General features: G+C 34.6%; 1 protein-coding gene across 6 annotated transcripts in view; it reads right to left on the reverse strand.

Moving 5' to 3' along the window:
* The window catches only part of rols (zinc-RING finger and ankyrin repeat domain-containing protein rolling pebbles), a 377,175-nt gene that overhangs the window by 155,772 nt on the left and 196,391 nt on the right, over positions 1-25,012 (reverse strand). Inside the window, exon 1 of one of the 6 annotated variants that reach the window (XM_074099454.1) lies at positions 15,067-15,426. The exons of 4 other annotated variants lie outside the window; for them this stretch is intronic. In XM_074099454.1, coding sequence (XP_073955555.1) covers positions 15,067-15,139 — 73 coding nt within the window. In that variant the 5' untranslated portion in view covers positions 15,140-15,426. Of the gene's footprint in view, positions 1-15,066; positions 15,427-25,012 lie in introns of those variants that run through there. One more of the 6 variants, XM_074099455.1, reaches the window with a different exon arrangement.

Raw genomic sequence — 25,012 nt, forward strand, 5'->3', positions numbered from 1 at the left:
AGCAAAATTTTATCACAAGGTTGCAAGCGACTGGTGGATACTAAATGCCTAGTTACTGAGTGGTTTACCCTAACAGTCCAATTTCCATAGAGCCTCACCGTGAAGAAAATAATTGTGCAGCTGACGTAATTCACACAAAACAGCGATGATGTAATCAATGAGCGTTGGTGACTGATGTAGTGGATCTAATATTTAGGTTGATATGATTCGTAAAGAAAAAAAACAACAGATAATTAAACCTGCACTAAGATCTACCTTAAGACTATTTAAACCTACGATAAGTGATGAATTAACTGATAAGAACTCGAAATAGAAATACAGTGATCTTACAGATATAAAAGATGAAAAATATGTAAATCCATTCAATACCGGCATTACAAAGAAACAATCCAAGAAAACAAGCGTGAAAGATCCAAGACAGTTTATTTCCATACAATAGGAAATAGTGGGAAGAAAACATCTAGTTTTGTCAGCTTTCTGACTGTGAACTATTGTGTGTTATGAATGACAATGTCTTGTTGACTATCGAAGATTTGTTTGTCTTATCGTGATATCGTTTCAGCTATTTCTGAAAACATTGTGAATAGTGGAATACCTGGAAATTATACGCAGTGAGATAAGAGTCTAGGAATTTAAATCTTGTAATATTTTTTGAATCGATTAAATCTATACCTACCGATTCGTTTCAGCTAAAAGTCGTCCATTGCTGGACGAATCCTAGTTTCCTACTAGTAATGGCATAGAATCACAATGAAAATGTTCGTTTCTTTAGTTATGATGACAAAGTTGCAAGCAGCTACGTTTAAAAACTCTCTGATCATTTTCTTCTCTGGTAATTTTAGTATTTCCACCAACTTAGAACTAATCTCGTCATGGACATGTGCGTACGAGTTTAAAATATTCCGACACGGTCAGCTAATAGCTGTATCAATCAAGACAACAATTACTGTGATGCAAACGCCAGGTGGTCGGTTTATGTAATAAGTAATTGTTACATTAATATTTATGTTACCACAGTGAACTTCATGATCGTGTAAGGAGCAGTACGGAAACTATTTTAGGTAAATATTTTGACGTGCTTAATCACAACGAGAGAGAAGGGAAAACAGTATGAGGGGAATTGCAGTGCACGATCTATTGATGTCTAAGCAACGGTTTTTTGGGTACAGTAAATAAGAGACAAAGATAAAACAGACCTATTGGTTTTTATTTTTTTACCACCAAGTGTAGACAATATCAAAATTTTATTATTTTATTTTGGTGACTTAAATTTAACGAAAAAAGATACAATAGACTTAAGGCGCGTAAAATCCTTACCTCTCTCTCTCTATCTGTCGTCTTGTGTACGAATGTTATAGTTAGTCTATATATAATACTATATTTTGAGTATTATTTCTCTGTGTATCTGTTTTCTGTATCGCTTACTGTTTCTGGTGTAAAATAAAGAGTCTTGTATTGTATTGTATTGTATCTATCTGGTTATATTTGTTGTAAATGTGTATTTATTGTATGGCTAGTTTTATGGTATTTTGTTACTGCTCAAATCTGCTTTAAATTGCACCACCTACTACTAAAATCTATTACTTACTTTATGTCGACCGGATGGCCAAGTGGTTAGAGAACCTGACTACGAAGCTTGAGGTCCCGGGTTCGTTTCCCGGCCGGGGCAGATATTTGTATGAATAATACGAATGTTTGTGCTCGGGACTTGGATGTTTAATATGTATTTAAGTATGTATTTATCTATAAAAGTATTATCCATAGTACAAGCTTTGCTTAGTTTGGGACTAGGTCAATTGGTATCAAGTGTCCCATGATATTTATTAATTGTATTGTAAAAGTGGCCGTCTTGTGCTTAAATTGGAAATTCTCCATATACCTCTGTTTTCTGTTTTTGTATTGTATTTTATAACGAAAAAATGTAGATAAAACACACGTAGGTTTAGTTATCGAAGGTCATTGTAAAATCACTTGACTGTTTCAAGTTGTACTGTTGGCTGCTTTTAGACATTGACATGATTCGATCAAACGTCACTTGGAGATAACGCCGTCGCGATATAAGCAGTAAAAAATGTATGACAAATATGCTTAATGCGCACTGAGAATAATCAAGACAAAGCTCAAGTGTGAGTTATGATCAAAACAGATTAAGCTTGAGTAAATACTTGAGCAATAAATGTCTACTAAATTACAAATGAGGCAAAAAAATCTAAATAAATTATCGACAACTTAATGATGTCGTGTCACTACAGTTTGACATGGTGGGAATCCACATGTATACCATTAAATTGGAGCATACACAGGCCGACATGTAAATTAAAAAGGGAAGAAAATTAAGAAAACAAAAGTAGGTACAGTTACTCTAATAAATAATGTAGTACCGATACCTACAAGTTACTTGTATGAATTGAGTAGGACCTGGTGGTGTGTTCTTAAAAAACTATACTTACCAATGAAGCTCTTGCTTCTGGATGCAGTTTAATGAACCATCTTAAAACACGCAGCAATTCAAAGGGTTAAAAAACCGGCATATTCTCATGTTTAGAAATTGGTTCGGCTCGGTCTGTGTCCGTTTTTGGCGTACGCAGTGGCCCGCATTTTGGACTTTCGAGATCCATATTCGGAATTCAATGGCTCATGAATTAACCAGAATGGTGATTTTATTTTTAATCCTGTTGTCAGAGTTGCTACGATCTGACAAACTCTGTATTCGCTTTCGTGTCTTTAGGTGTATGAGCATTGATAAGTTTCGCTTGATTCTCAACTATCCATAAAAGGTCAGCTTGGGTTTAATATCATTTACCAGTTTTTGTTCCAGTGAAAGTATTCTTTTATGTACCTTTTTATTTTTGAATTAGCTCTACTATTTTGCAATTCCAGTATATAAGTGCATATTTTTAACATGTCTGGATATATCCCTAACAAATAAATGATTAGCATTTAAATTTAATTGGCGACTTGACTAGATAAAATTGCAGCCTCCGTTTTCTCTAAACTTTCTACTGCGCCGTTATATTTTCAAAGCTATACTTTAGAATTTAAAGAGCATAATACTTGTTTTATAATTTACTACCTATTTGCCCACGACTGCACCTGCTCAGAATTTGTTTATCACTAACCCGCAATACTTACAATACAATACAATACAATGACTCTTTATTGTACACCAGAAATAGTAAGCGATACAGAAAACGAGAAAATTACAAGGTAAGCAATAGGCGGCCTTATCGCTTAAGAGCGATCTCTTCCAGGCAACCTTTTAACTTACTTAATTATCCGGGATACGAACCATATTCAGGGTCTCAAACTATCTTCATATCAAATTCATCTAAACTGATCAAGCAGTTTAAGTGTAAAGAGGTAACTGACAGACAGGTAGACACAGTTACTTTCGCATTTATAATTATTACTAAGTTTTGCCTGCGGCTTCGCCCGCGTGGAATTTGGTTATCGCGCGCTGTTTTCTCGGGAACTGTGCATTTTTGGCATCTCCACGTTCGGTCACTTATGTTCTTTATTAATCAATCAATAAACTAATAGTGACACAAAACTATGGCCAAGTTAGTCAACCATCACAAGTATTTACCTGTGCCCCAGCCATACTATCGCTAGGTTCCCGTACCTTTCACTATGTTAAACCTATCGGCCATTAAATCACAGGCAGCTAGATTTAATTGTGAGCAAGTTAATTAGGCTGAACGCTGAATGCCATGTCCGGATAACATCTTGTGGGAATGGAGTTGTTACACTTAGATTGCTTTGTAGATGGACTATAGATTTATTGATTGGAATCTGATAATGAATGATAATGATAAATTTATTTGTCAAACATAGGTACAACAAACAGATCTTATTAAGTAAAATATTTCCATAGAACTCTAATCTAGGATTTTGGTTTTTGATGATACAAAGTCTGCTTGTCTATCAATTGCTAAATTAAGTAGGTGAATCTATTTAAATTGTGCCGATGTCTTTGTGGTTTGTTTTAACAAGCCATATTGCACCAACTAATTGATTACTGAATTCTTAATTTATAGCTTCATTGTTTCATTTGAAAAGTTAACGTCAGCTGAAACTTCATTTAATTATTCTACGTCATCTAAGTATTCTACGTAGTTATTATTACAAAAGAACGTTTACGTTGGAAGAGGAAGGCGTAGACGAACGCACCACGGTCAAATCGAAGACGTTCTGAATAAAAGTCGGGTCAGGAGTACACTAAGTCGACGTGCATGCATCAAAAGATTGATGAATGTAGAGGAAGCAAGAGTTGTATGCCAGGATCCTAGAAGTAGAAGAACGTAGTCCCTGCCTACCCCGTTGGGAAAGACGCGTAATTATATGTATGTATGTGTGTATCTTTATTATTTCCATTTCTAAGAAAAATCTCAGGTATAAAAGACAGCCAGTTCCATATCAAGAATAATATAAACTTTCAATTGCAATTTCGCTTTCCAAAAATATCAGTTGGTCATAGATTTAAAAACAGAATCAACGCTATCCATGCTCCTGTATCCAATTTCTAGAAAATAGTGTACTTAGTTTCATTCTTGTTCTTAGTCAACGCTGACCATTTATTAACTTACATAAAAGCTTTGCGCAATACAGGTGGTCACATAAGTGTTCCACTGCTACTTTATACGCCATTGCCCTCTACACGGCTTTCGCATTAGACAATTTACTTTTATTCTGGTAAAAAATTATCCACTGAACAGAACGTACCCACCTTGCGAACGTTCACCCGGGAATTAGAGGGCTGAATGCGACGTTAATTAGATAATTTGTTTTTTACAAGGTAAACGTCTTTTGCTTGACCAGTAACTTCTTTCGAACCATATTTCTCTTCTCTTCTCTTTTCTCTTTTTTCCTACACATTTGTTACTTTTCGCTATATGCGCCTTATTCTATGCATCGACCATAGAAACAATTATTCGTAAAAAGTACCCTGGTACGCGATTCACTTTCTTTAATTGTGTGCAAGCCAACAATTACACAAAATTACACATATGGATCTAACCTAAATTCCTCCAGCGCTAGCCTCTAAGTTCCCATTGCGCAAGACAGCCGATCAAGCGTGCGCTCGCGTCTCAGATAAGCACAGGAAATAAAACATCAAAGTTAGATAAGGGGCTATTTCGCTGTAGCTCCAAATAGATACAAATAGACATAATTACGAAAGGAATGCCCATTGAATGTACGAGCGCTTTAAAAAAGTATGTTGGTTTTTTAGAAGCTTACACATATTATATGACTTAATAACTTTTTTTATACATATTAACACTGAACTGCTCTCTGACGAAGACAAACTCAAGTGGGACTGGGCAGGACATGTCTGCTGGATGCATCCGGATTGCTGGGCTGAAATCACCACTGATTGGGTTCCATGCGATAGGCACCGGAGCAGAGTTAGACTTAGAAGGAGGTGGTGGATCGATTTTGAGCGATTTCAGCCGGAATGGCGACATTTTGCTGAAGCCAGAGATGAGTGAAAGGAGAAAGAGGAGGCTTTAGCCCAGCAGTGTCACATCGTATAAATAGTCTAAAGAATACAACTAAATAATTGTTTAACATCAAATAAACATCTTCAACCAAATAATGTTTTTTTTATTCGACTGGATGACAAACGAGCAAGTGGGTCTCCTGATGGTAAGAGATCACCACCGCCCACAAACATCTGCAGCACCAGGAGTATTGCAGATGCGTTGCCAACCTAGAGGCCTAAGATGGGATACCTCAAGTGCCAGTAATTTCACCGGCTGTCTTACTCTCAACTTCGAAATACAACATGTATGAGTTAAGATGTTTATAAAAAAATATATAATCCCACGGTGGTCACAAGAGAGGCCTCATGACATTTCACGTCACAGAATTACATTTCTAAGAACATAACTGACCTGATAATTATGACATGGATATCATTAACGATGAAACTCCCTTCAAGTTTCACTGCACTTTGTTCTAAGTCATAAACATAAATTGAAATAGACCTTCAATTTCCAACATATTATTTGATAGATTGAACTTCGCATTATAGTAAAGTTGAAAGGTATTAGCTGAATGGGGTCAGTAACGGAGCACCATAACATAAATACAATTTTCATTGCACACCAACATACTATGAGTGCCCGAGGGCTTTAAGTATGGCAAATGCGTGCCTTCATTTATTATTTCATTTTAACAGCGCGTCGGCATAGCGTGATATTGTTGCTAATAAATTTGTCCGTAACAAGGCTTGGGGTGATATAGCGGTGAAAGCTGTATCTTAATTCTTACTGAAATTATTTTTGATAGAAGAGTCGTTTGTCTTTTATAACTTTTGAATTTCTTTTTTTAATCATCTTTCCCATTTAATTCTTCAACAAACATTTAGTTTTGGTTTAATCTTTTTTTTAATATTTATTCCCTTAACGGTACAAGTTGTTGGGTTTTGTTTGTCAACATTTGACACTCAGAGTGCTAATTTCATTTCATGAAATTCTTCACTCGTAGGTACCGTTAAAAAATTAGCACGTTTACACATAGTAAGACTTAAGTCCGGTTTCGTCAGTTTGTTTATTGACATTTAAATTGACTTACTGACCATGATACAATAAAAGTGTAACAACTTTTTATGTAATTACGATATAAAACGTAGTTTCGCTATTCAATGTTACATGATTTTAATATGATATTTGCAATTAATTTGTCAGTTTCAATCAAATCATAACTTGTTTTGTGTGGTCTGCTCAAAATAAACACAAAATAGTCTTAAATAGTGTTTTAAATCGTTTTAATACGCATCTTTCCTTCAATGCATCCTCAAAGCCACAAAGCTTTGTATCTCGACAAGAAATATTGACAGCATGAAAGCTAATTTGTTAGCAAATGCATAGATGAAATCATTAAGATGCGTTTGTACCGTAAGCATTTATTGTACCAGCACAATTAAAGTGCCGTTTAGAGAGGCTTCTTCCGTTTCTATTGATACTTGAAAACTACATGTAGGGGTTTTAAGAGAGTTCAGCTTATTATCTTGAGCATTAAAGAGTCAAATTTCTTAAATATTATCAATTTTGTGTAAAGGATCTATTTCATTTTTAATTTCAATGTATTTTAAACATTTACTCGTACTTTGACAAGTCAGATTTATCTTTAGGGACCTCATTAAGCACTTAAATTTTACCACTTTATAGGCATACCTTTACTTACTGCTTTATCGGCATATGTTCTATTCAAGCAGAGGAAGAAGGCAAGATGGATGTTACGATACGGTCATATAATAAATTGTCGGCAGACACTGATTCATCCAAACTAGGTTTGCGATTAGAGGCTGGATTTACACAATTTGAATTTGTTTGAATGTCTTACTGCATTACTGTATGAGAATTTCGATTGAATAACCGACAAAAAATGACACAATATAAACAAATTAAGTCCCAGTCTGCCCCTTAATATTTTTAAAGCAAGTTTTCAAAACAACTGAAATAATTTACCAACTATGCGTAATCAAAACATAAGACTCATTGAAGTTTTAGCTAATAACAATGAATCTAACTTTCCTAATCATAAAATTAATTCACATAATTACAAACATACTAATAAAACAGCGTGTGCTAGCTCAGGGGTACTCAGGGCTCATATAAATATAAATTATATTCCCGGCCTGTTAGAGAAACTTACAAATCCGATTTTGCTTTCACGAGCTCATTACCCAAAGCAAACATATTTGATTTATATGCCACGGAAGGACCAATAAAGGTGAATGCAGGTAATTTGTTTGATACAGATGGGATATCTAACTTTATTGAACAAATATGTGCGTGTACAGGTCGATTTATTATATGTATTTGGCTTCGGGAAAACAGTTACTTATAAGGTATTAGCAATTAGTGCGTAGAATAATGGACATTTGACGATGTGTGCTATTTCTTTATTAGTTGACAGCAAAGCTAGATTAGACTTTCAACTACCTTATACGTAGGTACGCATTTGATATATAAAACGTATTTTTTCTTACATCTACATTTTTTGACAAAAACGTTTTAAATAAGCGAAAATTCTTATTCGAATGAACTTTAAACGATTTGATTAAGTAAAACTATAAAATAATAAAATTATAAATAATTAAATGGATACTATGATATGATCAAACAACGAAAGAGAACGCTAATGTATAATATCAATCATATGAAACTGTGTAAGTTTGACAATTTTGGTGCGTATATTGATTAGTCACTTAATGATTTTATAAAGAAAACGATAAGTAGGTACATTTTATAAGAAATATATCAACTATAAATTGGCGTTTATTGAAAGAAAGACGTTAAGCAACATACGTATCTAAGTCTTAGGAGTAAACCAAATATGATGTTGAATTTCTTAGAGTTTACACCTCTTCCCTCGAGCCCTGCAGTTTATAGAAGGTCAATAAATAACTAAACAACATCTAAGTAGTACCGTTTTAATTGTATGAAGTTCGAAGTCATATAAATTGAGTGTTAGTTAACGTTTACGTTGCATGTCTTAATGATAATCATATGCCTGGCGTAAATAGTTGTGATTAAAGAAACATTTCTAACTGTACTTTTAGTGTTGGTGCAAATAATAATGATGATATAAATTTGAATATTGTACAGTTCTAACGAGGTGAACGTATACAGGCGTGTTATAAATTAAACTTAAAGATGGGAGCCTGTGTGGTTTGACAATTAAGGGAAGGAAAGTAATAAAGCCACAGTTATAATTAAGCTAAATACGATAAATATACCTTTCATTTACGGTGGACTAGATAAAGAGTTGCATCGGTAGTGGCAGTAATTTTCCCGTAAAATCCATATCGAAAATACAAACTGAAACATAGATCCACAGAAAAACTAGAAAATGAGACCAGCGCTGGGAATTGAACCCCGATCCTCAGCATTCCGTGCTGCGTGCTATACCTCTACACCACCACTGGACTCAAATTTCTCCTATGCATCGCATATCTCAGCTTGTTTGTTTTCTTATTTAGTCACTTAAGCAGCGACACTTCTTTTCTTTCTTTTCTTTTCTGCTTTTTCTATGCATCAATGTTTCAGTTTGTATTTTCGATATGGATTTTACGGGATGACCGTAAAAGTAACAAAAATTTGGAGTTGAAATAAAAAATACAAAAAGACTCCAAAAACCAATCGTAATTGTATCCATTTCAAAAAGTTACGGATGATAAAAAAAAGATCTGAAATTACATTTATAACTTTTGTAACTGCAATTCGTTTCTTCATCCACTTTCTCCGCCAATGAGTTCGATAAAAATATAATTACAGAAGCCGTCAGGTTACGCCCTTTTCATATAGCATGACTGTATTTACAGTTATATTCTCACCTTCAAAAAGTCAAAAGTTTACGTAACAAATAATTACGTCCTTAACGATGCCACTTCCAAACTTCACGTTGATACTTTATACCTCTACTACCAAAGGTTGATATTGGCGCGAAAATATTTCATTAAACTGCAAAATTAAGTAAGTACCGGTACCCTTTCTTCAAGAGGCTTGCATAATGGCCTATATTATATGGTCCACGTCCATTACAAAATTAATGAGATCAGTAATTTGTCGCCGGTGACTCGGGGATAATTAGGCTTTTAAATAAATGCGTGTGGTGTCAAGGGATACCGTTACATGCTACTGTTTATTATCGGGTTACAAAATGCAGATGGCTTACACAGACGTTTTATTCGTTAAAAAAAAACATAAGTGTTAAAATATATGTGATTGTTATAGCAATGTTGGTGGTTAGTTGTCAAGCAGGGAAACCTTTTTAAAAAGCATCAATCAACGCTTAAAGATAAGCTGATGTTAGATAAAATTTATTTTTTAAATAATGATCGGTATTCAGTGTAAGAAAGGCATCAAATTTTCTTTTACTGCTTAAGAATCTATTAAAATTAGAAGCATACAATGTGACTTCATAAAACTGCTACCCACACCGAGCAATTCAAAGTGTGATATTTCAGGTATTATCCCTTGTCGAAATGCCACGTACAATTTATAAAAAATAAGCTTCTAATTTTATATCCAATCGTAAAGATATAATCCAGAGTTTTATCAGGTGTAAAGTATGTTACCAAAGGATACCAACAGATCCCATTTCATTAGAGTCGGCTTCAAACACAAGACAACGGGTCATTTTTTTTGGAACCCGTATTCCGAAGTTCTTTTTTACACCATTAGCAGGTAGGTATAAATGACTAAGTGTCGACCATTTTTACTCGAACCCTATTCCTCTATTCAGTAGTATATGGGATTACAGACACACAGGCCAGTGGGAAGTGGTTTTGAGAATGTCGTATCCTGTTTCAACTTTGTGAGTGTGAGTGGGAGAGGAGATCAATTTCATACACCCACGGGATTCCTTTACCTCCCGCGGTTCTAAAGATGATCTTGTTTCAATTAACTATATGAACATAGTACTATTGGTTAAAGATTGAATATATTTGTCGTTGAATTAATTTAACATTCTATCTAGTAAAGACACGAGTTAAATAACAAATTATATTTCTGTGTTCTTGTAACTTATTTACAATATCGCTCATATTTGTGCATTCATTTTGTTTTGTTGAGGAATACTAATTTGTTCATTGTAGTTTCAATACAAGTTAGGTAGTGGTAGTAATAGCGCGCTGACGTTTATTTCCTAATTAAAAGGATTACATGTTTCTTAACAATAATTAATGCAATCAACATTGGATCACGTAGAACCGCAGTCAATAATGAAATTCAATATATCATAGAAGCCATAATAAGTTATTGCATTACCTTGAGCTAAGTGTATTAACGTTCATAGTCGTACAGGTGTTTATGTTTTGTAACCTCGGTTATTTACTATTATAATTTAGTCCTTTATCATCTACACTTTGCACAATTACAAATTAACGAAAACTTGTACAAAATCGACAGTCACCTGTTTTTTTTTTAAGTTTGTCAAGTAGTACAATTTTTGGTAGTTTCACCAACTTTAATGTCCTCGATTGACATAACGCATTCAATATCAAACGTATGGTTCTCTGATGCACAACCCGTACGATGAACTTCGGTGCAATGCACTCCTATAACTATGCTAATATGCAAGTAAACTACAGGGAACTAAGGTAGGTGGGTGAGTTCCCGTCAGGAGGGCACTGTGGGAACTATTTCTAATAAATTGAAATTGAAAACAGTTGTTTTAACAGTCACTGGTCCAGTTAGTTTATGTAATTTAGATGTAAATGTGGTTGGAATTGATAAAAATTAAGTTCGTCATTAAAATAAATAAAGCGTCGAAAGAATCCATATTAATGACCACTGTCACGTAGAATTATGTAATCGGGAATTTTATTTAGTGAATGCTTGTTATAAATTTAAGTTTTTTGATTATCCATGCCATGCCTAGTTTTAGAATAGGACCGGCCTCTTTCCTGTGAGTGTCGTAAAAGGCGACTAGGGACTTGATCTGAGAGTGTAGCAGAGCTTTTTATTGCCAACTACGAACTCCGGACCACCGCACTATTTCTCGAATAAAGTCATCATGAAGGATCATTACACTGACCCTGAACAGACGACCTTGACCACTTCGCCAAGAGTGTAGGGACTTAGAAGAGAGATTAAAGATTGAAATAGAGATTTGATTACGATATCAATTATAGCAAAGATTTTGATGACAACTTTCCAAAATAAAAACTCCTGAGGCTTTCTACACTTGTTAAAGAATACCAAACAAAGGGCCAAGTTACCAACATGTAAAAGCTGAGTCAATATTAAGGGAGCAAATTAGTACGTCTGTACCATTTCCAAGCTTGTTTGTGTTTGTTTAGGCTCTTAGATCTAATGCATTGTCTTACCAGATGGTATGTCCATTAGGAGAAGAAAAAAACTGAGAGCAACTGACTGTACATTTAATGACCAAAATGTAAGCAAATAGTCACTAAGTCATATAAAATTCTTAACAAATTTAATATTTCTTCAACTAAAAACGCTGCATACGGAACAAAAATAAACAATTCTGATCAAAGTCCAGATATTCAAATGAGACTAAATCAACTCATTGTTCGTGATGTGAAATAAACTAGCTTCTATACAACCAAAGTCAAGGTGCCTGTCCGCACGCGTAATGAAAATACCAGCGTTAATTAGTGTCAATTCATTACTCAGCCACTAGACTGAATACAACTAGAATAGCGGGATGACGACACGAACAATGAAGCACAATACACCGATTCGTTTCCAGTTAACCCTGATTCAAAACTGTTGGTCGACCATCAATGAAATAACAATCTTTGCAAGTCGTAACTTTGAGGACGATTACAATGTTAAAAGTGAAGTATCTTAAACAACTGAACCGCTTAGTGTTAAATAGATTGATGAAGGATGAAAGCCTTTTGTAACTAAAGAGCTTTCGTCGGTTTATAATACAAACCGCAGGTAGTTTTTTGACGTCGCAAATTGACCGTAATTTTTTGCGGGCGGAAACCAAAATGGTCCTTTAGATTGCGTATTTCTTACAAACGGCTTATTACTGAGAAATAATATTGAAAAAAAAAAAACTATATTATTATTAAGATTTGCCAATATTCTCACGCAATTTTCGTAAAAACTGAAACCAATCACGTAAACATGTTATAACATCAGAAAAAACTGTTTACAAAAGCATTTAACGCAAACTAGCATCATTAAAATTTAATGATTACTTCCACAGTAAACTCAACATGTTTTGACTTCATAGTAAACTTTTCATTTAAACCGCAATAATCCCGCAATAAAGTTTCTCTTTATTGGTCAAAGTCAATTTTATGATCTTAAGTAGCTTAATCTTAACCATTAGTCTTATCGATGGTTTTTACAGTATTACTATCAATTTGTCCTCTTATGCCGCGTTTGAAGGCAGTGAAAGCTTATTTGTACCGTTCAACATGGTATAATGCTTCGAAGATCAGCAATTTACCTATTTCTCTAGACATTGTCTGGTGTTCAAATACATTATTACTTTTATTGCTACGAGTAAATGCTGTGGTTGAACCGTGCGCTAGAAAAGGCTTCATTTTCATAATAAGACGATAAGTTTGATAATCTCTCGTTGGAGTCATTGAATAAGTGAGAGTTCAGGGAACATATTTAATAAAAGAATGTTTAAAATATTATTGGGATAAGTCAAATATTTGTAAAAATAACTAAATCCCTTTTAGAAAACTGTTTTTGTATTTTTATTTTGTACAAGAAAGTTAACATGAATTTGGTAATAAAAATGACACAGCTGCTGCAGTATCGGCGCCCACACTTTGACTATCCAGTATCCACATAATATACGTTCATGCCAATGAAAATACTGTAAATAAATAATTAATTAGATATCCACTGTTATTAATTACACAGATACAGCTCAAATTTATCACCCACTCGTCTATATAAATAAAACAAGTTTTTCGGTTCGAGAAAGGTTATCAGTCCGACAGAGATTTATGCAAAAAAAAAACTAATTACCATATCACTTCCTACTTCATTTAAATAAATGCTTACTCTGTGAGGTGTTAAGAATCTTATTAACGGTAGACGTTGATTTTCACACATTTATTGCCAGTTATTAACGATTTGTAAATAGGAAGATGTGGTCAAGTAACTCAGAGATTTGAAACCAATTATAGAAGCCACGAGGAATAATAAATAGTTAATATAACTTACAGGTAATTATGTTGTCTGTTTAAATATTAAATTTATTGCACAAGTACGTCTCGTAAAAGCGCTTATAGCAGGAATAGGTACTTTCAAATATAACTATCATCGCTCTGCAAATAATCACGTTAGTAATAATTCAAAGCTTGTAGTGGATGCTATTTTTTTATTAATTTTGCAATATGTTTGTTTTTTATTTAAAATCAAAACATTCAAGACATATTTTACTCATATCCAGCATTGGCTTAATTAAAAATTTGGTTTATACATATATTTATTTAACATGTTACGAAAATTATGATAATGCAAGTACAGTTAACAAAAGGACAGTCGTCACCGAATAAAAAAGCTCGTATCGAAAATAAAACTACAACAAGAAATTTTATGATCGTTTTATTGTGTAAAGTTCTAGTATATTTGTAAGTGTTATAAAGAAAATATCATGTATCGTAAAAAAGAAAACAAAATTTAAAAATGACTGGCGATTAAACATCGTCACCAATTCAAATTTGACACCCAAACCGCAATAAAAATTAGAATAATATATGTTTACACGACGATTTGGACAAATTTTTGGTCATTGAACTACGTTGAATAATTTTTAGATGACGATTTAACAGATGGCATTGTAGAGTGGGTGACAAGGAGTAGGTCAAATGACTCAGTCATTGCAGGATATGCTGTAAGTTTTGCAAAATCATGAGTAATCCATTCGTACGTTATTTGTAAAGAAATGTCTACAATCATCAAGTTCATCATTCTTCACAGTTAAATTAGATACCTCGTACTAAGTAATTTTGATGCCACATTTTTTTGTTTTTAATCATTTTATAATAAAAATTAAAGAAAGTTACTTTTTTATTATAAAAAAATATTGACATGGTAACCCAATTTTTTGCTAGCGTGGGTGTAAATTTAAAAACGAAAGTCAGAAACAAAAACAGTTGACAGAATCATTTATTGTTTCAGACGATGTGTGTATTGAGCATATCCTTGAAAAATAATGTTAAGCAATGGACTCTGCATAACATAAAACCAAGTTATTAATAACTGTCAAAGTTGCGTGCGTTATCATTTGCGAGGGTTTATTATGGCCATCTCAATGTATTATAATATTGGGCACCTCGCCTCGTAACATATACATATACATGTATAAGATGTTACTATCGAAGCTATGTTTATTTACATCTCTTGTGGTTGGTTTAAATATGAATTAAATAGTATTTGTGTTAGTAACTTTGTCTTGTTCTTTTTTTTAGCACACAAATGTTTGGGTGGTTAAATAACAAATGATTATCTAGGCATTGTGATTTGTGATATAGAGATAGTGAGCAATTGATTATAATCTAATTTTACGCTAGTGATAATATCCTTCTGCAATTTCTTCGTTTTAAAAACTCACCTAGAAAGCTGAGGTTAAGTTTCTCATCCACAGAATCGTCATCATTGAAACACTCCAACTTTTTCGAATTCATTTTACCACGTTCAACAAGTTTCAAAACATACTCCTTTTTGTTAACAACGAAGGTCACATCCACTTGTCTCTGTACGCACGCACTAAACAAATTTATGTATGAAGCATCACTGTTTGCACTCACGATATATCCAAAACTGTACAACACTGGCAGCTTTTATTTTTTTAATAGTTGTCATAAACAGTCCTGTCAAATTTTGAATTTGAAATTGGAACGTTAACGGAACACGGCGCCCGCGCTGACGTCTGGCGCGCGACGATTCACCGACGCGAATGAGTGACGCTCAGATCGCAGACACGCGGCTACGTTCACTGCTAACAAACTGACCTGCATGCAACTTGAGCTAATCTGATTACGGAGTAATATTGCCTTTCCTTCGATTTTACTTGAATTAAATTTATTTTGTCTCAGTTCTGAAGGAACGGGACTTGCTTTTTATTTGATTGGCTCCATCGCTCCGGTTATGGTCGCAGTTGGAGCCTAATGATGCGTAGACATTGAGCTCGCGTTTTTTTCAGTTATCCGGACTCGATCTTTACTTTATGATAGCTCTGCTAGTTAGTAAGAGACTTCTATTAAATCCGCTCTTTCATCACAGTTTACTACTCCGTTCTTATGCACCCACATAAATTCTAATCAGTTCTTTGCTATATTTTTCTTCGTTTTGGTTAAGTTTTTGTTATAATGATGTTCTCGAATCCGCGTCCTAATTTAAAATGGCTTCGTAATCGCAATTTAAATCTCAACCAATGTTAGGGTTGGAGCCCTAAATTTATTTGCATTGTTCACTGAATGCGTCACGAGCTATACTAACAATACCAGCCCCTAGCTCCTTCATGTTTTTAGAATTATTAACAACGGTAGCGTTGGAGAGCGTTAATTTTAAACAAAAGTGGGACTATTAGTTGTTTGCTGCTTTTGTTTTAATCTATGACATGTGTTTACTAGTCAAAACTAAGACGTATTTGACAATGCTACTTAAACTTTCAATGTGTCTTGAAAATTTAACATTTTAGTGATAAAGATATTATGCTGTTCAAATATCTAATATAAATATCACTTCACCAATAATTCATAACTGCCTTTAACATTGATTGAAAGTTCACAAGTACTTTCGTTAATATCAAAACATTATTAAATTCGATCGTAAAATAATGAACGTCGATCGTAAAATCCGAGTCAAGCGTGATTCCACTGATGCTTGTTATACAGGCGTAAAAAAAGAATATCGGACAGGATGGTTCCCACAGTCCGTGTTTTTATGCCCGAAATGGTTCGCCGCTCGGTCCCCGGCCAATTTGAGAAGCCGAGCACCTTATAATTTTTAACCCATTAATAACCCAGTAGGTACGATGAAAGCAGGAACATGACAATCCAAAGAAAGTACTGCAATTAGTTAATGTTAGTAAGTATTGTGATCACAATTTTACGTAAGCATAAAACCAGAAAGATGCTTGAGTTATCCCTTTGCCCATACTCGTAGAAAGCTACAGATGAGTCCATAATATCTGACAAATGTAAAATTCAAAGTGATAGATAAAGACGGACAAATGTTAAGTTAACAAAGAGTAAACATCAACTTGACAAGCGTTTATGAATAACTGAGTAAGTTATAACTTAGCGATAATGTTGTAGAATGTTGTTGTATTCACTATTTTCTGTAGATTTCACTGCAACAACACAAATCTTTGAATAAAATAGATGATTAGATGATAGAGATGGTTTTCATTCATCGACAGATGGAACTGTGACTAGGAGTATATCGAGAGTTGATAAGTTTTATTTGTTTAACAACATTTGAATGTACCAGTATCGAGAAGTAATTAATTTTAATATATTTATATGATGTTGCACAATTAATTACAATTTAACGATAAATTTTATAGCTAAAGCTCGACTTGTATTAACTCGATGTAATTAAATACTTGTATTTGATAATTTATTACTTTCTGGATCTGGTGTTACCCCTTCGAGGTACATTTCAATTAATGAACTTAGTATTACACAGATTTTGATGTCACTGGATTTGTTGCTTTACCTACTTCTTTTTATGCTTCAAATGAATAACATGTAAACATTTTGTTTAAAAATAATACTAGAGTGAGATATATCTTAAACTTATATATTATCAAACCAATAATTATAAGCTCTTTGCTCACTCGCAATTATAGCTACGTTTATGCAAGAAATGGTCGCGGGTGAGCAAAGTAAGTAATTGTTTTAGTTCATTGATATAGATCACCGCAAAGTAACGCCTGATTCAATAAATTATTACATATACCTATATCATCATCATTATCATTATCGAAAATTTTATATCTTGATACAAAATCACGTCTTCCGTCATACAATTTCAATAAAATCATGCGAAAATTAACATTAGTGCGTGCGTAGGTGGAACGAAATTTATCAAAATAAATACATTTATAGTTCGCGGCGAAACTTGAAATGTATAAAAAGCCAAAACCCACACGGTATTTCGTTTACAAGGCTTTATACTACAGATGCGTCAGTTCAAAAAGGTCCCAGAAACAGAGTCTAACATGACGTTTACGACGTTTTCTATCTTAGATACATTGTTGACCTAGATACGAGACAGGTGCGGCATTGTGTGTGTCCAGTCCATCTGTACTGGTATTTTGTGACGCTGAAGGCTTGTCTACTGAATGCCGAAATTCTGAACTAACCAACTGTTAAGTCACGAGTCAAGTTTGTGGTAAAATCAAGAAAAATTGCGTCATAACTAAAGTACAATGATTCAAATGGTTTAGTAAGTTTACAATTTGTTACAAATATAACGTTTTAAACTTTCGTGATTCTCACTCATACTCAAAATACCATATACGGGACTTATCACGCTATTTTTACACAAGTAATATTTACCTCGACGTTTCGGCAACGTTACAGTTGCCATGGTCACGAGTAGACTGAAGTGTGGGGTGTCAAGTCTGCCTAGCAGCGCGAGTTCTTCGAACTACCCGCACTTGATCACTAATAGTACCGGCACTCGTATCACGAACTACCCGCACTTGGTCACTTTTATTAGTCACCCTATCACACCGACACACAACACTAACAACGTCCGATCGTCCCTCCGAACATTCATCCCGACGCCGACACTTATTTATAACAGGATTCCACGAAGATGAAAGCTTGTACCCATCGTCCCGGTTGAAATTACTTGTGTAAAAATAGCGTGATAAGTCCCGTATATGGTATTTTGTTATAAATATACTAAAAGAAGCATCCGTCGTGCGATAGACAATTAACCTAACCATACAAAAGTGGCCTGTCTAGTTATTTAGCCAGTTAGGTTATCAGAAAATATTGAAGATGTTTTTTTTTGTCGATCGAACAATAAATGCACAAAAAGAAAAAGCGCGTCAAAGTTCAGGAGACGTCATGCCTTGGTAAAGGATACTAGATAATCCTATTCTAGGTGTGAGTAATTTATGTGTTACTGAGTGGAACTTTGTCTATTGCAGTCAGTCGTTTCGAATGACTAACTACGGGTTAACATGGTCATTTTTTTTTGAATTAATGAAGTTAATTAAATTAGTTTACTTCATTTCGATTGAAGCAAAACAATTGAAGCCACTTCGAAATCTAACAAAACAATCATGACACTAAAACATTCCGTCAATCAGAGAGTACCCAAAGTAGAGTTTCGTACGAAAAATGTCGCTCAGCACAAAAGTATCTATAAAATACAGAACAATTCCAAATCTATTAAATATATGTATATTGAGTAGGTTTAACGAGTAAGTAGGTATCTTTCACCGTAGAGTTAAAAATGAAAGTGGATCGAGTTCAATCTTAGGAGCTACAGTTGTCTGCGAAGTATTGGAACTAAAGCGCAAGGACTCTTCGTTAATCTGTAATGACCGCTATAATTAAATTAAATTATGACTTTATTTCTTTCACTATTATACTGAAGCCTTTTATGAATGTGTAACTTATTATACATCATTAACATAATGATCCATTCTTTTAAATAAATTTCGCCGTCTTCAATAAATCGATTTTGCCCAGGACCTGACCACAGAGATCTTCTGTCCATACTATTCATATTAAATCTAGACCTATGGTTTATAATATAAGCTTTATATGACGGATGATTTATTATGTAAGTAGGTGCGAATTATGAAATTATACGTGTTTAAAAAGTAGTGTTGTTCAAGGGAATCGCGTCCAGTTTAACGTTCATTAAGCACAATTATGTCTTACCACGAGATCGAGCTAGCTGATAAATCTTTAAAAGAATGAGGTCATTGCTTGACGTTTTGACACACTTGTTAATAGCAAGTTCTAAATAATAAAAAAAACACAAACTACATTTTTTAGGGTGCATGTTATGGCTGTCGATTACTATTAAAAGATTCACCGCAAGTCCGCAATGTTACGCGTTAAGGTGCGACCAAACCGCTGCTTATAAAACAGTGACGGTACGGAATCGCAGTGACGCATCGTATGCGCACCGCGTTTTTTGCATGCTCTCCACACCGCTGCTTAAAATGCGCAAACGGTGCGGAATCGCAGTGACGTGCCGTAAACGTCACGACTTTTGTTCGGTAAAGACTTGAAGTTTACGACACGTCACTGCGATTCCGTATTTTAAGTAGCGGTGTGGAGAGCATGCGATTCAAACGGTGCGCATATGGTGCGTCACTGCGATTCCGTGCCGTCACCGTTTTTTAAGCAGCGGTTTGGTCGCACCTTTCGTTGACCAACAATCAACTTTATCTTAACCTCCTCCTCTTAAGCAGAGGATCGTGGATTCAAACCCAGGAAGACATTCAATGGTATGTGTAAAGTTCCCAATGCGCACATGCCCCGCAAGGGAACTACGGCCCAAGCCGTCCCTTGCTTAGAGCAACATATACGTAGAGATGAATTAATACCTATAGGCTGGGATGATGTTACTTGCTAGCTTGTTGTCTACCATACAAACAAATTAACTATATACCCTAAGCCACATTCCATCGGCATTCATTTATTTTGTCCTCCAACCATTCTCAGCTATGGTAAGGTCATTATGGCATTCACTCCAAGCCTCAGGACTCGCAAGCATCCCACCATTCCTTTAAAGGGATCCTACTTTAAATTCCGCTCCCGTCTGGACCCGCTTCTAAAATTTTTAGGTGTCCCATTGGATCCTTCTTAAAAAAAGCTTTTGTTGTTTTTATTGGATTTATGTGGGAAATAAAAAGTGACGATCGATATTTTGACGACTGCAAAAAATCTTCGGGCATCACTAAACAGAATCGTGTCTATTAAAAACTGATGAATATTTTTGTCCGTTATTTATAAGGGCGAGATAGATAATTCTCACATACTTATGTTTCCCTTGTTTCCAGTAGAGTAGGCAGATCCCAAATATTTATTTTAGGGGCGCTGTTCGCTCGTTCGTCTATCATAGGGTTGTATCTTTTTAACCAAAATCGATAGACACTTAAACATTTCAATATGCATTTTATAAACCTCGGACGCAGGGATGCTATAAGATTGACTCTGACGCCTGTCTGTCTGTCAGTGACATCGTAGCTCTCTAACGAATGGACCGATTTCTTTATTTGGGAACTATAGACAGTTTTTAACCGTTTAGCTTATAAATAATGTTGCTATCAGATTTTAAAATGTAGAACACGATCGTGTCATGAATTTAAATCATCCAACCGTCTCGGACGCCAAAATATGATACAGTTTTTTGATAATTGTTTAATTTAATATATATTTTAATATGTATGTGTGGCATCGTATAACTCGCATACGTAATTAAGAAATTCTCAGCCGTTTATTATTGATATTACTTAAATTGTCCATCTTAATCGTCACGGTGGGTTTGGTGTTTTTGGTTAGCAAAATACTGGTAGAAACTGGTAAATTATACTGATAAATTAAACTGTTCAAATCACGATTATAAGCCAGGAACGAACGACTAGTTTCGATTTACGGAAGATCTCTTTTATAAGTTTACAATTTTCATATCTTAATATAGTTTTAATAGTTACTCGTAGTTTTGTGCAAAAAGTTTTACATCTAAATACAAAATCCTTACATATATCTAGAAACTACTCCCCAGACGTGAAAACTGTGCCCTAGGATAAGCAAAATATCTAGGACATAAAAAATATTGCTTTTATTTTAACTTTAAAAGCTGTGCTAAACTATGAAAACAAAACCTAAGAGATCTTGAAGTTCAAGTAACTCTAAAACCTGTTTTAGTAAGTATTTTTTTCATATTTTGTTGTTTAAAACACTACGCCTTCGCTGGGACTACGACTCTAGTTTCACGAATCATATTTAAATTAGCATCTTAATAAAATGCATTTTAAAATCGGATAGCAATAACTCGCTATCCTACCCAAAAACTAAGTTCAATTAATGCAAATATTAACATTGAGTCTCGAAGGCTTTATAAGGCTTTTAAAAAAGCGATGCAAAAAGTACATCAAAGGCTCTGCGGGCGTTGACTCTGTGAGTCATCGCTTGACGCAAAAAGTCAGTGGCGGCTAAAATGGGTCTTAGCTTGCTATAAAGGGTTCCTCAGATGTGTAGGTTTTAGGAAATGAATGGATAGGTCGACGTAATATTTAACTGTCTTTTTTGCTGATCATATTTGGTAGTGGTTGCTGAATGTAACCAAATACTTGGGTGTTACTTGATGCCATTTAAATTTGGCGAATGCCTTTTAACTGCATCTTTATGTGGCATAAAATTAATTAAGGAAGTTGTTTGTAGGTGGTAAAGAGATCATTAAAAGAATTGACGAAGCCTTATTGTCTCTCATATCTCAATATGGCTTTTCATTTGTAGTCTTCTCTCGAGATCCGAATGAACCTTTTAGAAAAACAGACGTTAGGTTTACAAAATGGCGATATTGACTGTTTTTAAGAGTCGTTAACTTCAAGATCGTTAATTTACCTAGTGTTGCATCATGCACACAAGTATACAGTTTATCCCATTCGGATATACAGTGTCGTCCGTTTAGTACGATTTCGCATTTAACATCCGACCGTTTTTATTTTATTTATTTATTTCCATTGTTAAGTCAGCGTAAGCAGTCAGGTAAGTTTTAGTGACGTAAGTATAGGCATATGTTTGGTTTTAGGTTTACTAATGTTTTGGCGAAAATTATTTAGCAAATTATTAAATCCCAAACTATTTAACCCATATTTTTATTTAGGTGAAATTTCATTTCCCAACTCAACATTTTGCATCCCAACTAATGATTTGATAAATGATTATTATGCAAATTATTACCTGGGATGTTTTTAAGATGTCATTTGTGTTTTCGTCAAATGCGTTGATTGGAATTCCTTAATTTAGCAAGCAAACAAGCAAGCAAGCCAATGTTTTTTTTCCGTTCTGTTACAAAAAAAACCTAACATCGAAGGCTAAAGCGGAAGCTACGCTACGCTTCGCTCCCGCCTTAGCCTTCTGAACCTAACCTATCCAAGTCGCTTCTGCCTAGTCTCGTCTTGCTCGCTCGCTTCGCTCGCTCACCGCCACATAATTTAACATTTATTCATTTTATTATATATCATGACTGATATAACTACCTTATGTGTAAAAATTGGCCAAATGTTATTTGACTATTTGTTATTTGCCTTAGCCAATCATTTGCTACATAATTGTTTGCCACATAAAAGTGTGATGAAGTAAAATTTTGCAATATAAAAATGTTGCGTAATAAGAAAAATGCGAAGCAAAGTTATGCCAAGGATTGGTTTGCCAAATGAAACTTCGGCGAAAGGTTGGATGCTAAGTGAAATTTGGCGAAAAAAATTTCGCCGAAAAGGCAGTACACCTTGATTTTAATATGAGCCACCATGAAAGTACGTCCGTTCGTTTAGTACGACGTAATACCACCGGTCCCTTGGCCGTCGTTATAACCGGATCCTTCTGTAGTAGTAATTGCGTCTAGTGGAACATCCGAACATTGCCTCTAAGGGATCCTTGAAGCAATTAAATACAAGAGATTGCAACTTGCGCTTGGTGCTCTACCAATTTTTTTTTACCAGCAATTAATGATGTGTAAGTTTCTTAGAATGTTAATATTGACGTATTTTTTGAAATGCGACAGACAAATGCTTATATGCACAATGCCGCAGACAGCCCTTGGCGTCAAACTTATAACACCCTTCTTTTTGCGTCGAAGTTTAAAAATACTACTAGTTTATGGATAAGAAAGGGACTAGTGCATACTGGGTGTGGCCTGTAATGTAATACGAGCAAATAATTAAAACAGAGATCGTATTCCTCAAACTGAATAACGTTAGTTCAGCGATTTTTAAAAATAATGGACTCTTTAGATTTTCCTTTTTTCATAAGTACAAATTAAATACTGTTAATTATGTAGGTACGCTATCCCAGAATTCAACTAACATCGCCTGTCACGCTACAGACATAAAACATTTTGCTTTATATTGCTTCTTTGAACAAATATTAGAGTGTAATAAATATAAAAATAAAAACGAATTATTTTTAAAAGTCGCTGAACCAATTTGTTCAGTTTGACAAGTACGATCTATATTTTAATTATTTGCTCGTGTTACAGGCCACACCTCGTATAAGCTACAGGCAATTCCAGTCTTGGCTGCTTTTGTGAGGACCTCCCTTAACCTTCCAGCGCCATTTTAGGCATCCAATTCCCTTGGCTTCTAATAAGTAAATTGTTTGCTATAAACGGTCCGCAACCTGTTCCATTGTTGTTCCCTCGGGAGTGAGAATACGTGTCGGTTAACGCCTTAGGGGATATAGTCGAGAAATCTTCTTCGGTAAAAACAAGCCAGTCTTAGGTATGAAACGCACATTGTTATGTCCAAAAACTTTAAGGGCACTAATCTGCTAATAGGGCGTAAATCTTCCGTAGAATTTTATAATACGAACTTGCTGATGTGACAACGTCACAGATCCGCTTCTCTCGTGTCAAATATGGTACACAATAAATTGCTCTTCGAAAAAAAAAAACTAAAATTAATTACGCTATGGTAGTTAATGTTAAACTTGAAATTTATTGCAATATCGCTTCACAGCACTAAAACCAACGGCTGGTTACTTTTTGTATTTTTATAATTACTAAAACTACTAAGACTCGCTGTGTATATAACTGTAGTATTTCCTTACCCAAGGCTTTGCACACTGGGCCCACGTGGAAAATCCAGCCCTTTTATTCTAAGAGAGGCCGGTGCCCAACAGTGGGACGTAGAAACTCCAAGAAATGGGACTTCAGAGTTGTACTGACTCAATTCGAAATAACGTAATTATTAAATTATACCTAGTTGTTCTGGTGCAAAAAGATTTTTATTGAAATGTCATTTATTTTGATAGCCATAGAGGCATAGCATTGTCGATCTGAATGATGATAGTGGCAAGCAGTATTTTTATAAAAGGTATTTACAACATTAATAAAATGGCGGTTTCTTGACAATTTCTCGACACCTACTTACTCTAGAATGCGGGTTCTGGTAGCGTGCAAGATGAGAAAATTATGATAAATTGTCATTGCAACATTAAAATCTATCTGTGATTGCTTTACAGTTATAATAATTTTAATCTAACTAATATTACACCTATTTCTATGCGAGTGTGAGTATGTTGGTTATTACGCTTTCATGGTTAACCGAAATTAAAGGTATTAGATGTATCATCAGCCAAATAAGTGGTCTATAAATTTTTAAACAAGTTCCTATCAAATGGATATGTCGCTAAAATCGAACTTTCAAGTTGACCGACACGTCTATTGGTATTAATTATTGTTTTATCAAGCAGAGGGACCTATCGCTTCTCAAGAAGCGGCTCGCACCTCTGAGTTTTTCGAAAGTCATGTGCGGAATTACATTTGAAATTTACCACGAGCTTTGCGGTGAA

This window comes from Choristoneura fumiferana, chromosome 16 (assembly GCF_025370935.1).
Source record: "Choristoneura fumiferana chromosome 16, NRCan_CFum_1, whole genome shotgun sequence".
NCBI classification, from domain to species: Eukaryota; Metazoa; Arthropoda; class Insecta; order Lepidoptera; family Tortricidae; genus Choristoneura; species Choristoneura fumiferana.